This window comes from Scophthalmus maximus, chromosome 12 (genome assembly GCF_022379125.1).
Source record: "Scophthalmus maximus strain ysfricsl-2021 chromosome 12, ASM2237912v1, whole genome shotgun sequence".
Lineage (NCBI taxonomy): Eukaryota > Metazoa > Chordata > Actinopteri > Pleuronectiformes > Scophthalmidae > Scophthalmus > Scophthalmus maximus.
Genome location: NC_061526.1, coordinates 10,057,501 through 10,075,000, shown reverse-complemented (window position 1 = coordinate 10,075,000; position 17,500 = coordinate 10,057,501). Strand labels below are relative to the sequence as shown.

Here is a 17,500-nt window from a genome sequence, read left to right as displayed (position 1 = left end):
CCGTAATGTTGAAGGAGCTCGTAAAGAGTTGGACTGTTCACAGAGCTGCTGGAGGGACGAGAGGTCTCACTCCGAGAGAAAATCTGTCCTCTGCAACTTTATGAATCCATTTACTGTTCAGTGAACGTTTCGTCACTAATAAACTTCCATATTCACATAAACACATAAAGCTCTTGCTTGTCTGTGATCATACAAATGAAAATAATGTCCTTTTTTATTATATCTTTGACTTTTCAGATTACTATTTAATCTATAGCTGAAAAATACTTATACTTATACCTATAATTTCAACGCCACACACACACACACACACACACACACACACACACACACACACACACACACACACACACAGCAGCGAGCAAACAAAAGCGTGTTTGTGTTGATGAGAATGTGAAGCACAGTGGCTCTCAGTGTCAGGCCCCGGGGGGGCGGGGCTTGAGTTCCAGGGGATTTCACGGATTCTCTTACTCGGAGCGGGACGACAGCATGTGCATGTATCTATTTATTATTATGGTTATTATCATCATTATTAATGTGCTAATTAGCATGTAGCATGGTCATTGCTGCACATTGTAGCAGAGATGTGTTTATGTAACGACGGACTGAGACCACGTGAGCGAGAGAGAGAAACTAAATGTAGCCACTTGGTCCATTGTGGGGTTTTTTCCCCCTTCTCCTCTAAAAGTACACAAAAGCAGCGAGAGTCCATTGTGGTGCAAAACAGAGAGCAGGCAGGGTCACACACACACACACACACACACACACACACACACACACACACAATAACGCACGCACGCATGCACGCACGCATGCACACACACACACACACACACACACACACACACACACAATAACGCACGCACGCATGCACGCACGCATGCACACACACACACACACACACACACACACACACACAATAACGCACGCAGGCACGCACGCACGCACGCACACACACACACAAACACACACACACACACACACACACACACAGTATTCAGACCCTGGTTGTATTCAGTGGAGTTAAGGTGCAGGTCTCTGCTCTCTCCCACGCTGCTTTGTGTTGATTGAGTAAGTTGTTCTGCTTGGAGAGGAGATGAATGAGAGACAGAGATACACACACACACACACACACACACACACACACACACACACACACACACACACACACAGGGAAAGTGCCCCGTCATCATTGGGCCCCGAGGCTGAGATCGTGGATCAGACAAAACCAAACGCTGACCTCTGATCAGCGTCTGGACACATTCATCACATGTTCATCACATTGCTCGCTGGTTGTTGTTGATGTTGATGTTATGATGGAGGATCAGATTTTTGATTCCTTGTAAATTTTGAGAGTTGATTTCAAATCTCTGCGGGAAGGAGATCTGAGCTGAGACCTGCTGCTCCTCGGTGAACGTGGCCCTCTGGTGGCAGCCGTAGGTAACGCGGGCTGCCGTTAAATAGGTCACGCCGCTTCTGCACAGCGAGTTTATCTGCACTGAGGCCGAGGGGATCAGAGGCAGACAGGGCTGCGTGCCAGTGTACCCATGATGCACTGCTCTGAGCGGAAGCTTCTTGCCAGCTGCATGGATGCCAGAGACAGGGGGAGGGGGCGATGAAAAGAACAGTGTGTTTAGATCCAGGCTCATGTTGCAGGACGAGTCCCGTTCAGCTCAGAGCAGCTGTGACCTTCATCACGTCCACGTCGTTAAACTCCGTCGAACTGCGATGAGCAGAATCCTGAGGCAGCGTCTCATTGGCTGTGAGGATGACAACCCCCCCCCCCCCCAGGTCTCAGCAACTTCCATCCATCGACCCGTCAGCTGACGATGGGTCAGAGGTCATCGGTCTGTCGCAGGGATTTTTCCCGGCAACTTCAATTTGAATCCTTAAAATTTTTTTCTTCCCTTCGTTCGTGGAACGCGTCGACGTCACACCTCATCTCCAGTCATGTTCGCAGTCGTCTGGATAAGAAGATGCACATGAATATTGTCAAACCAAGACATGAGCTGCGATCACACACACACACTCACACACACACACACACACACACACACACACACACACACACACACACACACACACACACACACACACTTGTCTGTTCCAGTTTGTGGACCAAATCTGAAAAACGGACCCTGAACGACCTCCATATGAAATCTGTTAAAATGATCTTCTGTCACAAAACAAAGATCAGATCTGATCAGTTGTGTGTCCAACTGTAACATCTACACTGACAGTCAGAGTCTCTTCTGTCCATCTTCTCTCTGACGTCTGTACAGACGGAATCTGCCTGATGGATTCAGGATGTTTGGAGCCGTTCCTTCCCAGTCTGTCAGTGTGTTATCGTCATTAGTCGGGACGTCCCGCGGCAGCGCGTGGGCAGGAGGTGGGAGGTTTTAAAAGTTAGCTGTCTCCTCTCTCCAGAACATGGCGGAGTACAGCTCCCTGCTCAGCGACCTGTCTGACAACATCACCAACGAGGACCTGGAGCAGCTCAAGTCGGCCTGTAAGGAGGACATCCCCGAGGACCAGAGCAACAACATCACCTCCTCCAAGGAGTGGTTCAGTTACCTGGAGAAGAACGACAAGCTGGCCCAGGGTGAGACCCACCGCCTGACACACACCTCACACACCTCACACACCTCTCACACCTCTCACACACCTCACACACCTCACACACCTCACACACCTCTCACACACCTCACACACCTCACACACCTCACACACCTCTCACACACCTCACACACACCTCTCACACACCTCACACACCTCTCACACACCTCTCACACACCTCACACACCTCACACACCTCTCACACACCTCACACACCTCACACACCTCACACACCTCTCACACCTCTCACACACCTCACACACCTCTCACACCTCTCACACACCTCACACACACCTCACACACACCTCTCACACACCTCACACACCTCACACACCTCTCACACACCTCTCACACACCTCACACACCTCACACACCTCACACACCTCTCACACCTCACACACCTCACACACCTCACACACCTCACACACCTCTCACACCTCACACACCTCACACACACACCTCACACACCTCTCACACCTCACACACACCTCTCACACACCTCACACACCTCACACACCTCTCACACACCTCACACACACCTCACACACACCTCTCACACACCTCACACACACACCTCACACACCTCTCACACACCTCTCACACACCTCACACACACCTCACACACCTCTCACACACCTCACACACCTCACACACACCTCACACACCTCACACACCTCACACACCTCTCACACCTCACACACCTCACACACACACCTCACACACCTCTCACACCTCACACACCTCACACACCTCACACACCTCACACACCTCTCACACACCTCACACCTCTCACACACCTCTCACACACACCTCACACACCTCTCTCACACCTCACACACACCTCTCACACACCTCTCACACACCTCACACACCTCACACACCTCTCACACACCTCACACACCTCACACACACCTCACACACACCTCTCACACACCTCACACACCTCACACACCTCACACACACCTCACACACCTCTCACACACCTCACACACACCTCACACACCTCTCACACCTCACACACCTCTCACACACCTCTCACACACCTCACACACCTCACACACCTCTCACACACCTCACACACCTCACACACCTCACACGCCTCTCACACACCTCACACACCTCACACACCTCACACACACCTCACACACCTCTCACACACCTCACACACACCTCACACACCTCTCACACACCTCACACACCTCTCACACACCTCACACACCTCTCACACACCTCACACACCTCACACACACCTCTCACACCTCTCACACACCTCACTCACCTCTCACACACCTCACACACCTCTCACACGCCTCACACACCTCTCACACGCCTCACACACCTCTCACACACCTCACACACCTCTCACACACCTCACACACCTCACACACACCTCTCACACCTCTCACACGCCTCACACACCTCTCACACACCTCACACACCTCTCACACACCTCACACACCTCACACACACCTCTCACACCTCTCACACCTCACACACCTCACACACCTCACACACACCTCTCACACCTCACACACCTCTCACACACCTCACACACCTCTCACACACCTCACACACCTCTCACACACCTCACACACCTCACACACACCTCTCACACCTCTCACACACCTCACTCACCTCTCACACACCTCACACACCTCTCACACGCCTCACACACCTCTCACACACCTCACTCACCTCTCACACACCTCACACACCTCTCACACACCTCACTCACCTCTCACACACCTCACACACCTCACACACACCTCTCACACCTCTCACACACCTCACTCACCTCTCACACACCTCACACACCTCTCACACACCTCTCACACCTCTCACACACCTCACTCACCTCTCACACACCTCACACACCTCTCACACGCCTCACACACCTCTCACACGCCTCACACACCTCACACACCTCACACACCTCACACACCTCTCACACGCCTCACACACCTCACACACCTCACACACCTCTCACACACCTCACACACCTCTCACACACCTCACACACCTCTCACACACCTCACACACACCTCACACACCTCTCACACCTCACACACACCTCACACACACCTCACACACCTCTCACACACACCTCTCACACCTCTCACACACCTCTCACACACCTCACACACCTCACACACACCTCACACACCTCACACACCTCTCACACACACCTCACACACACCTCACACACCTCTCACACACCTCACACACCTCACACACCTCTCACACACACCTCACACACACCTCACACACCTCTCACACACCTCACACACCTCACACACCTCTCACACACACCTCACACACACTTCACACACCTCACACACACACTTCACACACCTCACACACCTCACACACCCCTCTCACACGCCTCACACACGCCTCTCACACACCTCTCACACACCTCTCACACACCTCTCACACACCTCACACACCTCACACACCTCTCACACACCTCTCACACACCTCACACACCTCACACACCTCACACACACCTCTCACACACCTCTCACACCTCTCACACACCTCACACACCTCACACACCTCACACACCTCACACACCTCTCACACACCTCACACACACCTCACACACACCTCTCACACACCTCACACACCTCACACACCTCACACACACACTTCACACACCTCTCACACACCTCACACACCTCTCTCACACACTTCACACACCTCACACACACACCTCACCACCTCACACACCTCACACACACCTCACACACCTCTCACACACCTCACACACCTCACACACCTCACACACCTCTCACACACACTTCACACACCTCACACACACACCTCACACACCTCTCACACACACTTCACACACCTCACACACACACCTCACACACCTCACACACCTCACACACCTCTCACACACCTCACACACCTCACACACCTCTCACACACACTTCACACACCTCACACACCTCACACACCTCACACACCTCTCACACACCTCTCACACACACCTCACCACCTCACACACCTCACACACACACCTCACCACCTCACACACCTCACACACCTCTCACACACTTCACACACCTCACACACACACCTCACCACCTCACACACCTCACACACCTCTCACACACTTCACACACCTCACACACACACCTCACCACCTCACACACCTCACACACACACCTCACACACCTCACACACACACTTCACACACCTCACACACACACCTCACCACCTCACACACCTCACACACCTCTCACACACTTCACACACCTCACACACCTCACACACCTCACACACCTCTCACACACCTCTCACACACACCTCACCACCTCACACACCTCACACACCTCTCACACACTTCACACACCTCACACACACACCTCACCACCTCACACACCTCACACACCTCTCACACACTTCACACACCTCACACACACACCTCACCACCTCACACACCTCACACACCTCTCACACACTTCACACACCTCACACACACACCTCACCACCTCACACACCTCTCACACACTTCACACACCTCACACACACACCTCACCACCTCACACACCTCACACACACACCTCACACACCTCACACACACACTTCACACACCTCACACACACACCTCACACACCTCACACACCTCTCACACACACTTCACACACCTCTCACACACTTCACACACCTCACACACACACCTCACACACCTCTCACACACTTCACACACCTCACACACACACCTCACACACCTCTCACACACCTCACCACCTCACACACCTCTCACACACTTCACACACCTCACACACACACCTCACCACCTCACACACCTCACACACCAGAGCTCCTCCACTGCCTCTGACACACACTCCGCCCCCGCGCTGCAGATAACCTGTCGTACATCGAGCACATCTTTGAGATCTCGCGGCGACCGGACCTGCTGACGAGGGTGATCGAGTACCGCACCACGGTCCTGAAGATCTCCGAGGACGACGAGATCGACACCAAACTCACACGCATCCCCTCGGCCAAGAAGTACAAAGGTAACGCGCGCACACGCACACACACACACACACACACACACACACTGAGCTCTCATTGGTTGTTACTGTACGTCTGACGTGAGAGTTTTCCTGGTACAAACCTGCCCTCCAGTGGCTCAGCAGAGAACTGTCTTGACTCCTGCTCATCAGTGGATGTTAGTAGATCTACAGACTGTGTCAATATCTATAGTCATATTCATAATGTGAATAACATGTATAACATATCAGAAGTTTTTCTACAAAAATGAACCACATGGATTAATGGCTCCAAATATCTTAGTACAGATTTATAACAATTTTCCATCTCTCCCCCCCCCCCCTCCCCAAAAAGACATCATCCGCCAGCCCTCTGAAGATGAGATCATCAAGTTGGCTCCTCCCCCCAAAAAGGTGTGAGGTCGTGACCCCCAGTCCCTGATCTTTTCAACTTGATTTCTTCCCTCGAATCAACCGACCAACCGTTTTCTGACCGACCCCGTCACCCCCCCACTTCACCGCCCCCACGCTCTGCTCAAACACACACACACACACACCACCTCCTCCCTGCACATGCCACGGCAGCGAACCACAAGCAGCCACCTACGCTCCACAGCAACCAATCAGATCATGGCGATGGTGCAGCCTCTCCCCGAGCCGAGGGAAGATGGGAAGCTGCAGGAAACAAAAAGACAATAGAAGAAGAAGAAGAAGAGGTCTGGAAGCGGATTGACAGTGTGTGTGTGTGTGTGTGTGTGTGTGTGTGTGTGTGTGTGTGTGTGTGTGAGTGTGTGAGTGTGTGAGTGTGTGAGTGTGTGTGAGAGAGAGAGAGAGTCAAAGTCTAAACTTGATTTAACGCTGAGTGGTTCAGTTCATAAAGAGTGTAACATGTACACACTGTTCAAACTGTGTGTGTGTGCGTGTGTGTGTGTGTGTGTGTGAGTGTGTGAGAGAGAGAGAGAGAGTCAAAGTCTAAACTTGATTTAACGCTGAGTGGTTCAGTTCATAAAGAGTGTAACATGTACACACTGTTCAAACTGTGTGTGTGTGCGTGTGTGTGTGTGTGTGTGAGACAGTCGAGGCTGTTATAGTAAAAACAAAGATATCACACCCACATATTTGATTTTGAGAAAACAAACTCCATCTTCAAACGCGAACAACAAACTGACAAAGTAAAAACTTTCTGTCTAAGATTCAGTGAAACTGAAACATGTTAAATAGCAAGTTTTAAAACAAAACTTTAAAAGGTTTTAACTAATCCAAATCTGACACGTGACTCCACGAGCGACGTTAGCAGCAGGTTCACTTTAGCGTAACTACTGGACACGTCGGGGAAACAGGCTTGTACTTATACGCTTTGGTTTTTATATGGATTGAATAAATAAATAGATGTATTATGTTGATTGTTGAGCTGGTTAAACCAGGCTAACTCTCCCCTCTGTCTCCAGTCTCTATGCTAAGCTAAGCTAACCTGTTAATGGATGAATCAATCCCCAGGAGACTGTAACTGTTCCTTCAAAGATCTTCAGTTCACAGACACATCACCATCCAGAGTTCTGTGTGTGCATTCCCTTTACTCTCACATAGTTTATCATATCCTGTCCATAATACTAAATAATCATATTTTAGAGGAGGATATTTAAAGTCGATTTTCATAGAAAAAAAGCCAATATTTGCCTTTAGCTTATTATAGCCATCGCCAGAGTCATTCACAGAAAATATTAAATGGTAAAGTTACAGCAGTTATGTCTTTATTCTGGACGCTCCCTGTCCAACACAATGACCAGTGAGCATGAACATCTGCCGTATGTAAATACACCAATAATATATAGAGGAAAATATCGAAGAAATAATATATTGACCGGCGAATCTCCGCTGCACCTGCAGCTTCACCATGAGTTACTGATATGAATCTATTCAGACGGAGAGGAGAAACACGTCGCGGGAAAATACACCAGTATATTTCCAGAGAGTATATTGGATATTGTATTTACACTAAACTAACTGAGCGGTGAGTGACTTCTCTTTGAAGGAAGTACAAACCAAGGTGCAGAGAAGGGGATGATAAGTTAACGTACGTGAAGTAAATGGTGAGGAGAAACGTCGGGTTCCCGCCGCGCACCATCACTTTAGAAGACTGTTGAACTGAACTGTCACAACACTGTGTCTCTCCCGCGATGACGCTCACGTTGTTTCACTCCAAGAATCTGTCACAGCGGCGAGAGGTCGTGTGAGGTCAAGTCAGACGAGGGCGTCGACACTTTCATTTAGAAACCTGCTCCTGAGGACGTCTGTGGATCTGTTTGTGTCCTCAGAGCGGGAGGATCCAAAAAAGAACCAGTGTGCGAGTAGTCATCTATACCAGACCCTCTACGCCCCAGTCACCCCTCTACGCCCCAGTCGCCCCTCTACTCGCCCCTCTACGCCCCAGTCGCCCCTCTACGCCCCAGTCGCCCCTCTACTCGCCCCTCTACGCCCCAGTCGACCCTTCTACTCGTCCTTCTACGCCCCAGTCGACCCCTCTACTCGCCCCTCTATGCCCCAGTCGACCCTTCTACTCGCCCTTCTACGCCCCAGTCGACCCCTCTACTCGCCCCTGTACTCGCCCCTCTACGCCCCAGTCGCCCCTCTACTCACCCCTCTACTCGCCCCTCTACTCATCCCTCTACGCCCCAGTCACCCCTCTACACCCCAGTCGACCCCTCTACTCACCCCTCTACTCGCCCCGCTAATCATCCCTCTACGCCCCAGTCACCCCTCTACTCACCCCTCTACTCGCCCCGCTAATCATCCCTCTACGCCCCAGTCACCCCTCTACTCACCCCTCTACTCGCCCCTTTAATCATCCCTCTACGCCCCAGTCACCCCTCTACTCACCCTTCTACACCCCAGTTGCCCCTCTACGCCCCAGTCGCCTCTCTACTCGCACTTCTATGCCCCAGTGGACCCTTCTACTCGCCCCTCTAGGCCCCAGTCAACCCCTCTACTCGCCCCTGTACTCACCCCTCTACACCCCAGTCAACCCCTCTACTCACCCCTCTACGCCCCAGTCGCCTCTCTACTCGCACTTCTATGCCCCAGTGGACCCTTCTACTCGCCCCTCTAGGCCCCAGTCAACCCCTCTACTCGCCCCTGTACTCACCCCTCTACGCCCCAGTCGCCCCTCGACTCATCCCTCTATGCCCCAGTCACCCCTCTACTCGCCCCTCTACAACCCAGTCGACCCCTCTACTCACCCCTCTACACCCCAGTTGCCCCTCTACTTGCCCCTCTACACCCGAGTCGCCCCCTCTACTCGCCCCTCTACACCCCAGTCATCCCCTCTATTTGCTCCCTCTACTCGCCCCTCTATGCCCCTCTACGCCCCAGTCGACCCATCTACTCGCCCTTCTGCGCCCCAGTCAACCCTCTACTCGACCCTCTACGCCCCAGTCGCCATTCTACTCACCCCTCTACTCGCCCCTCTACGCCCCAGTCGACCCTCTACTCGCCCCTCTCCAACCCCAGTGCCAACGACCAAGACTTTTGCTTCGATCGCAGCGTCTGTGATCGCTTCTCTTTTTTCTTTTGTAATCGCTTGCCGTATATTGTCGTGGTGGACAGATTTGTATCCTATGCATTTACGTCTGTAAAGGAGAGTTGCTACATACACTTCATCTAAAGAGCGGAGCCCCTTCAGTGTGATGACACACAAGCCCGATATTCTTGTGTTGAAGTTGTTGGTGCATTTGAGTGGAGGGAGAAGAAATTCGTGGTCGTTACCCAACGTTCAATGTTCGAGACTGAGGCGAAAAAAACAACCTGCTGGACCAACTAAACTGTAGAACTCAAGTCTTAATGTACTGAAACATTCAATAGTCCTTTAATGCCTGAACATAAAACATCCAGTTCATATAGATGGATACTTTTATGGTTTTGTTCATGGAATATTCCACCCTTAAATACTTAGTTGTGTACTAAACACTTTGAATTGAGCTGAGGCCCAGTAGACGCATTGTGACTCAGTGTCAGACTCTGTCAGTCTGTTCAACCCAACGCGTCATCATAAAAACGCTCCACGTTATTTGCACGGATCTTTTCAGATTGATGACACGTGACACCGTCTGTCAGCGTCCAGATTGTCCCTCATGGGCCGGACCCCAAGTGAAGCGGTAGCTGCTCCTTCCCATCGAGTCCACCCAACACAAACTGCATCAGTCGCACTGCTGAACCCAGACCAGCTGGTCGGGCAAACGGAGGCCGTTCGACTCACTGCTATGACCTGTGGGTAATGGTCTTGGTCATTAATGTTAGATTGTCACTCACCAGTTCCAGTGAAGAGCTTTGGTTATTCTACAAAACGAAAAAAGGCAGATTTTAGCATGTTTTACCATTATTGTACAAAATATCAGCGAGGGGAGCATTTGGACCATTGTATTCTGTTTTTCTTTCTTTCTTTTAAAAGTCTTTTTGAATAGCAGCCTGTGATCTAAACGTATGTGACCAAGTGACTATTATTTCTGTTCTCTCTGTCAGCCATGTTAGCAGTTGTGTGGTATTTTGTCAGTAGTTTGACAGGAGTGAATATCTGTGAACATCAGAAGAGAAACATAGATACTGAACATGCTCCTGGTCGAAGAGAAACCTTTGATTCAGGTTATTTCGACATGTTGCAGCATTAAACATGGCTGCGCTGCCATACAGTGACGCGCGCTGACTTCCTGATGTCATCGTGCGTCTCCGCGTCGTTACTGGGCAGGTTACATGTCCGCTTAGTGTTTGCCCTGTTGCCGTTGGCAACATGATATATCAACATATCAGTCACTAATGATGTCAGAAATTGGATTTCCGTATACCAAGTACATATCAACTTAGTAAATGCTGCAAAGTATAGCCCTACTAATAAATATATATTCATGGTGAATACCTGGTTATGACCAACACATGGGGAAAAAGTTGCTACTGTACATGACAGTTATTGAGTGAAGGTATTCAGAAGCTAGCAGTCGTTCCTCCCTCCCTGTGTTTTTATGTTTTTATCATTCTGTTAGGTTGTAAATATGTATTTTGAATATATATCACCGTGTTTGTTTTGAAATGGATTAATTTATTTACTGCCTATATATTGTTGTTTTTACGTATCCTGATCTTGTTTTAACTGGAAACAAATCGATGGGATGAAAAACGCAGATCAGGCGTCATGTTATTCTCTTCATTTATTCTTCAGCTGTTTTGGCTTTGGGTGATTTACTTTACAACAACAACAACAACAACAACAACAAAAGCGATTCTCATTTCATTGTGTTCACTGATATTTAACATTTTATGTTTGACTGTGTCGTATTTGATCAGACGTGTCGTGGTCACTGCCTGTAAAATCATTTTATTCAGAGAGTTTCCAAATCATGACAAAAGACAAAAAGCAGTCACTAAATCATTACCGGCCATTTTGTGTGTAGGAGACACGTTGTCTCAAACAGGATCGAGTCCTGAGATGATTGATGGGTGCGTATGAGGAAGTTCGTGGTTTCAGTCGAGGAAGAGCAGTAGTTATATGTTTTAGTTTCATTTCTGTAGCTCCCTTTAGTTTTTTTTCTGTGTTTTCATGAAAGGTGTTTTCACTTCCAAGTAGCTGGAAAAAGAAAAAGAACCAGTTGGGTTAGTTTGTATGGAACCAAATGATTTACTATTAAAATTAAATAAACTGACATTAATAGATAACTGTGCCTCCCCTCCCAAAGAGCACTTTGAAACATTACAATTCAAAATGAAATCAACTAAAATCTCATTTAATATGAAAATAAGAGGAGATATGCTGCATCTTAATTAAGTAGGCGTTGCAAATGGCTTCTGGATTTCTTGGTCCATTGAATATGGAGCGATGGAGGCTCCACAGATTGAGTGATCTTGACTGCAGGTGACGGTGGACGGGTGGAGCGAGGTCAGTAGTGAGGAGTTGTTGAAGAGAAGTTAGTTTGGTGTTGAATGTGGCAGGACTTGCTGCCGTTCAGTGGTGAGATGTGATTAAAAGGTCGAGTTAATGTTCTGAATGCTGACTTTAGTTTTCACCATCACAGGACGAGTCAGTTATGAACCTTCCTGAATATTGAGCCTCAGTCATGACGCGCTCGACCTCGTGACGCTCGTAGAGGAACGCTCTTTGTTTCCGACGGCCACGTCTCGATCAGACACTTTGTGATGTGGGTGTGTTGTGCAGCGGCGGAGGAAAGAGGCGGTTTGACGTGTTCATCCTGTGATGGAGGCGTTTGGTTTCACAGGCATCGAGCAATTAGACTAGAAGAGTCGGGAGGTGACAGGACAGGAAAGTCTCACCGGGAGTTTGTGTCGTCTCAGTATCTGTGATTTGAAACACCGACCAAGTAGCAGAGATTTTTCCCAAAATGCATTTGTGGTACTTGAATTAAAATTCCTCATTCTCAGCTGCTAACTTTGATTTCTGTCTTGAAATGTGTAATATTCAATGTGTTGCTGAGGTGATGCTGCTGGGAGCGGTCAGTGGGATGGTTTCCTGTCCTGGTAGTGTGACTACAGGAACCCGGGGATGAGTTAGACCATTGAACCTGACGGATCACGTGCAGACAGTTGAACTCGGGTTCGATCCAGTGAAAAAGAACCGGACGTGGATTCGGAGGCTGTGACTTTAAAGAACCGCTACGTCCATCCACACATTTCAAACACCGCTCACATCATTTCCCTGTGCGATGCCATGGACTCAATGCTGTTAGAAACTTTTGCTACGATTTTTTTCCCTCGCGGGGAGAAAGAAAAGTACTGAAGGATTTATTTTGCAATGGCTGCAATGAAATATGATGAGGTATTATTATTAAAAACAAATATGAAGGGAGTGGCTTTTTGTCATGATTTAAAATGAGACTGAACTGAAATTATGCCATTTTGTCATTGTGCTAAAAATGAAAATAAATATTATATATTAAAATATATTTGCTAACCTATGCTGTGTTTGCCTGAAATTGCTTTCTTTCAGAGGAAATGTTACACTTTTGAAGAAATACAACAAACAAAAGCAATTGTCCGTCAACACTGTTGCACATGTTCAGGCTTTTGTTTGTGCAGTAAATTCAGGTATATCGGCAAAAAAGCATCATATTTCAGGCGTAACAATATCTGCATATATGCCAGCGGATGAAATCACAAGATATTGCAGAACAGAAATGCCAAAAAATAGTGGTGAGCGATAAAAATAAATTGATCTAAAAATATGTTGACTGTTTAAGCATCATTATAGATTCTATAATCAAGATTGTAGAAGAGCCAACCACGTGTCATACTTTAACAAATACAGTTTCACCATATTTACTCAACTGTTGTTTATTATTATCTAAAAACTATATTGTCTTTGTCTCATTATTTTTACTTCTCAACTGCTGCACTTTGGATTTACATAAAAACCTCAGAGCCTCATTTTAATGTACAAATGCATTTTAATTGAGAACAAGTATGTCCGATATCTTCAACAATAAATGAAGAATGAATTATGAATCATGTCTTGAGGTGGGAAGGAAAACCAGGGTTATATTTCACAAGAGAATGTCAAATAGAAATGTGCCGTTATTTCTATGCAAACCATTCATACTGAGGAAACATCAACCAAATCAAACGGGGTTTCCCTGACGACGGCCCGTGACGTCAGGGGCCACGTAGAAACAAGGCTTCTCATTGGTTCATCTGAGCCATGAGCTCCTGCAGCTCCGGACGCACCTTGAAGCGAGATCGGAAATCTTCCTCCGTGTGCTGAGGCGAAGAAGTGAGGAGGTTATTAATATGAAATGTTACAAAATACTTTTGTGAAACGATCCGCTAACACTTTTCTTGCTCTTCCAGAAGAATAAGACAAAGCTGATAGTTCTCAAACGTGAAAACCTGAAGTCTAACGTCATAAACATATTGTTTTTGACCGATATATCTAATCATCAGTTGACTAATCTGAGTGAGGAAGTAAAGTTTGATCCCCACCTCCTTCACGGAGAGCTGAACTCCCTCCGGTTGGTTCTTCAGCAGAACCTCCATGAAGACGGGACACAACGTCGTGTTCACGCTGCTCAACTACACACAACAGAGAAACAACACACACTCAAGTTCTCACACCTTCATCGGGGGAAACTTGCAAAGCATGATGGGATCTGTAGTGTTTCACCTGGACGACCCGCTGGTGCGTCTGCAGCGCGGCGTCCACGTACATCTTGGTGCCGTGCTCCTGCATCAGCATCACCTCCTCGGTCCGGGTGGGCAGAGCGTAGCTGCAGGCGCAAGACACATATTAATAAAAATATACATCGTCACACCCGACACACTGACATGGGCTCGTCAAAAAGCTGATGGTGTATGTCTTCATATATTTATGTTAGGGAAGCACCGAAAATAAAAATACTGAAACACAGAACAAGGTTTTTAACAGTTTCTCATTTATTTAGCCAATTTTTTCGGCACTACATGAATTAAATAGCCTCAAAGTGCATTTTACTCACGGAAAAAGAATCAGTTACAAAAGTTTAAAAAAAAAATGTTTAAATGCACATTGAGGCTAATTAATTTATGCAATGGTGAAAAATTTGGCTAAATAAATGAAAAATTGTAAAAAAAAAAAAAAAAAAAAAAAAGAAAGGAAAGGTCTGTTATTCGGTATTCGTTCAGCCCTAATTTATTTGTATATATAAACTGATATATTAATTATAATATTTATAGCCAATGGTTATTGCTTCAGGCTGCGGTGGCGTCTCCATCCATCGGTAAAGAAAGAAACATGCATTTCTGTGCATTGATCACTAGAGGGAAAAAACTCTGACGATCCGGCACTCGGGCCCGTCCTCACCACAGCGCCGCTCTGATGCTGAGGCGGTTGCACAGCTGATGGACGTGCTGGGCGTAGTGCTCCACCAGCGTCATGTCGTAACCCGACACCGTCACATTCAGGGTCCCGTACGACACGTCGGTCCACGGCACCAGGGCCTTCATCTGGTAGCGCTCCTTCTTCTTCTTCTTGGACTGGAGTCACAACAAGCCAACAGGAAACGCTTCACATATTGTACCATGTTATTAAACACAGTCTGTCCAGATATTAGACAGGTAATATTCTGGTTTATCCACAAAACACTGTTGCCTTGAATCTTAACAGTGTGTGTGTGTGTGTGTGTGTATAATAACTCGACAAAGCAAAGAGGCTTCATCCTGTAGGATCATGTGGCAGGAATGACATCATCATGACGTCACTAGGAGCTCATTAAACAACGTCATGTAGTGATCAGAGACATAATCTACGTCTAATTTAGATTTTACCAATCACTCATCATCGTGTGGTATGAATGACGTTGTGATGAAATGGTATTATTACAGTTGTTAATTATATGAATACATGTCCGTCAGTCTACACACACACACACACTCCATCATTATAACGAATGCAGCGGATGATTTTCATTTATTCAGTTTTTGTTGCCAACAACAGCAAATCTCAAAAATATAAATTTACAGTCTCACCACTGTCTTAGTCAGCAGATGTTTCCAGCGGCCGATGCCGTGCGTCGGCATGCTGTGATATTGTCTGCCGTTTGCCGAAGCCGCGTCTGAAAACAACAACAACAACAACTGTCCGTGAACGTATTATTTACAAATCGATTCAACATGCTTCAGTCATACGTGTACTCACTCCACACGGGAAGCTGGACGGCTGCTGAGGCCCTGTGAACACCAGGGGGAGACAAACTCACTGTAAATACAGTTTATTTATCTGAGATTCTACAGTTGTGATCACACACACACACACAGACAGACAGACAGACAGACAGACAGACAGACACACACACACAGTGACCAGTGATCTGTACTGTAGAACTGTGAATGAGGCCGTTGTACAGTATGAGGATTCATAAGCAGAGACTCACCGACATAACGACAGAGTTTGGTTCAACGTCTGTTGAGTGAACGACGTCTGCAACTGGACAGAAACAGGAAGATATTCATATTTTATGACAGACCAATATTAGTTATGATAAAACCACACTTCTAACAGCACACACACACACACACACACACAGGTGGAAATTATTTAATGTGCATATGAATTCTTTTCTGTTTTTTATGATGTTGTGAACTGAATATTTCATCGTTTTCCGTTGACATTTTATCGACATAACTATGACAGATTAAAAGGAGGAAGGAGAAAACATTGAGGAGAATCAAGTCGTAATATGACAAGAAACAGTTAATGAGAAAATAATTCATAATATTACAAGAGAAGTCCGCGTGGATCTTTCTTCAGAGTAAAGTCCTGATATTTACGATCACGTGATGCTGATGAGACATTGATGAATATTAATGTGTGACACGCCACAGACTTTGACCTTCTGATGAATCCAACTCAGAAATCACCCGGCGCCTGAAACTAGGACTTTATTCTTGTAACATTATGATTTTTTCTCGAATGATTACGATTTTATATATTGTTGAATTACAACTTCCTTCTTGTAATCATGTAATAATGTAATGGACTCATTGCTGACATCCTCCCACCTGTAAGTGACGCTACTGCTGCTTATGGATCAATAACGACAATAACAGACTGATGTGAAACATGTCGTGGACGTGATGAACCAACTGGAACATTAATGATGATGAGTCGAATATGTTCAAACAAGATCATCGCTCAACATGCGGAACAACTCAAACGGAGCTAGCTGATTGGCCGTTAGCTTCGTCCTGCTGTCGTTCATCCCGTCGTGTTTCAGATATTTCACGTGACACATCTTTAATAACGCATCTGTCGAACACACAGAGAGAAAGTGAAGCAGCTGCAGGAGAAACTCTGTGACCTCCGCGACGAGACAAGATAACAACTCACCTTCCGACAGAACACGAGCATG

The 17,500-nt window shown here is 47.3% G+C and overlaps 2 protein-coding genes across 2 annotated transcripts in view; one reads left to right on the top strand and one right to left on the bottom strand.

Moving 5' to 3' along the window:
- LOC118290474 (astrocytic phosphoprotein PEA-15) overlaps window positions 1-13,576 on the top strand; it is a 31,394-nt gene extending 17,818 nt beyond the window's left edge. The window contains exons 2-4 of the mRNA XM_035618179.2: window positions 2,428-2,602; window positions 6,492-6,647; window positions 6,979-13,576. Coding sequence (XP_035474072.1) covers window positions 2,431-2,602; window positions 6,492-6,647; window positions 6,979-7,043 — 393 coding nt within the window. The 5' untranslated portion in view covers window positions 2,428-2,430 and the 3' untranslated portion in view covers window positions 7,044-13,576. The remainder of the gene's footprint in view (window positions 1-2,427; window positions 2,603-6,491; window positions 6,648-6,978) is intronic.
- Window positions 13,577-14,045: 469 nt separating this feature from the next.
- mrpl48 (mitochondrial ribosomal protein L48) overlaps window positions 14,046-17,500 on the bottom strand; it is a 3,659-nt gene continuing 204 nt past the window's right edge. Inside the window, exons 1-8 of the mRNA XM_035618148.2 lie at window positions 17,479-17,500; window positions 16,523-16,575; window positions 16,288-16,319; window positions 16,119-16,204; window positions 15,454-15,626; window positions 14,779-14,881; window positions 14,598-14,687; window positions 14,046-14,375 (exon numbers count right to left, since the gene is read on the bottom strand). The exon at window positions 17,479-17,500 is cut by the window's right edge and continues 204 nt beyond it. Coding sequence (XP_035474041.1) covers window positions 14,298-14,375; window positions 14,598-14,687; window positions 14,779-14,881; window positions 15,454-15,626; window positions 16,119-16,204; window positions 16,288-16,319; window positions 16,523-16,575; window positions 17,479-17,499 — 636 coding nt within the window. The 5' untranslated portion in view covers window position 17,500 and the 3' untranslated portion in view covers window positions 14,046-14,297. The remainder of the gene's footprint in view (window positions 14,376-14,597; window positions 14,688-14,778; window positions 14,882-15,453; window positions 15,627-16,118; window positions 16,205-16,287; window positions 16,320-16,522; window positions 16,576-17,478) is intronic.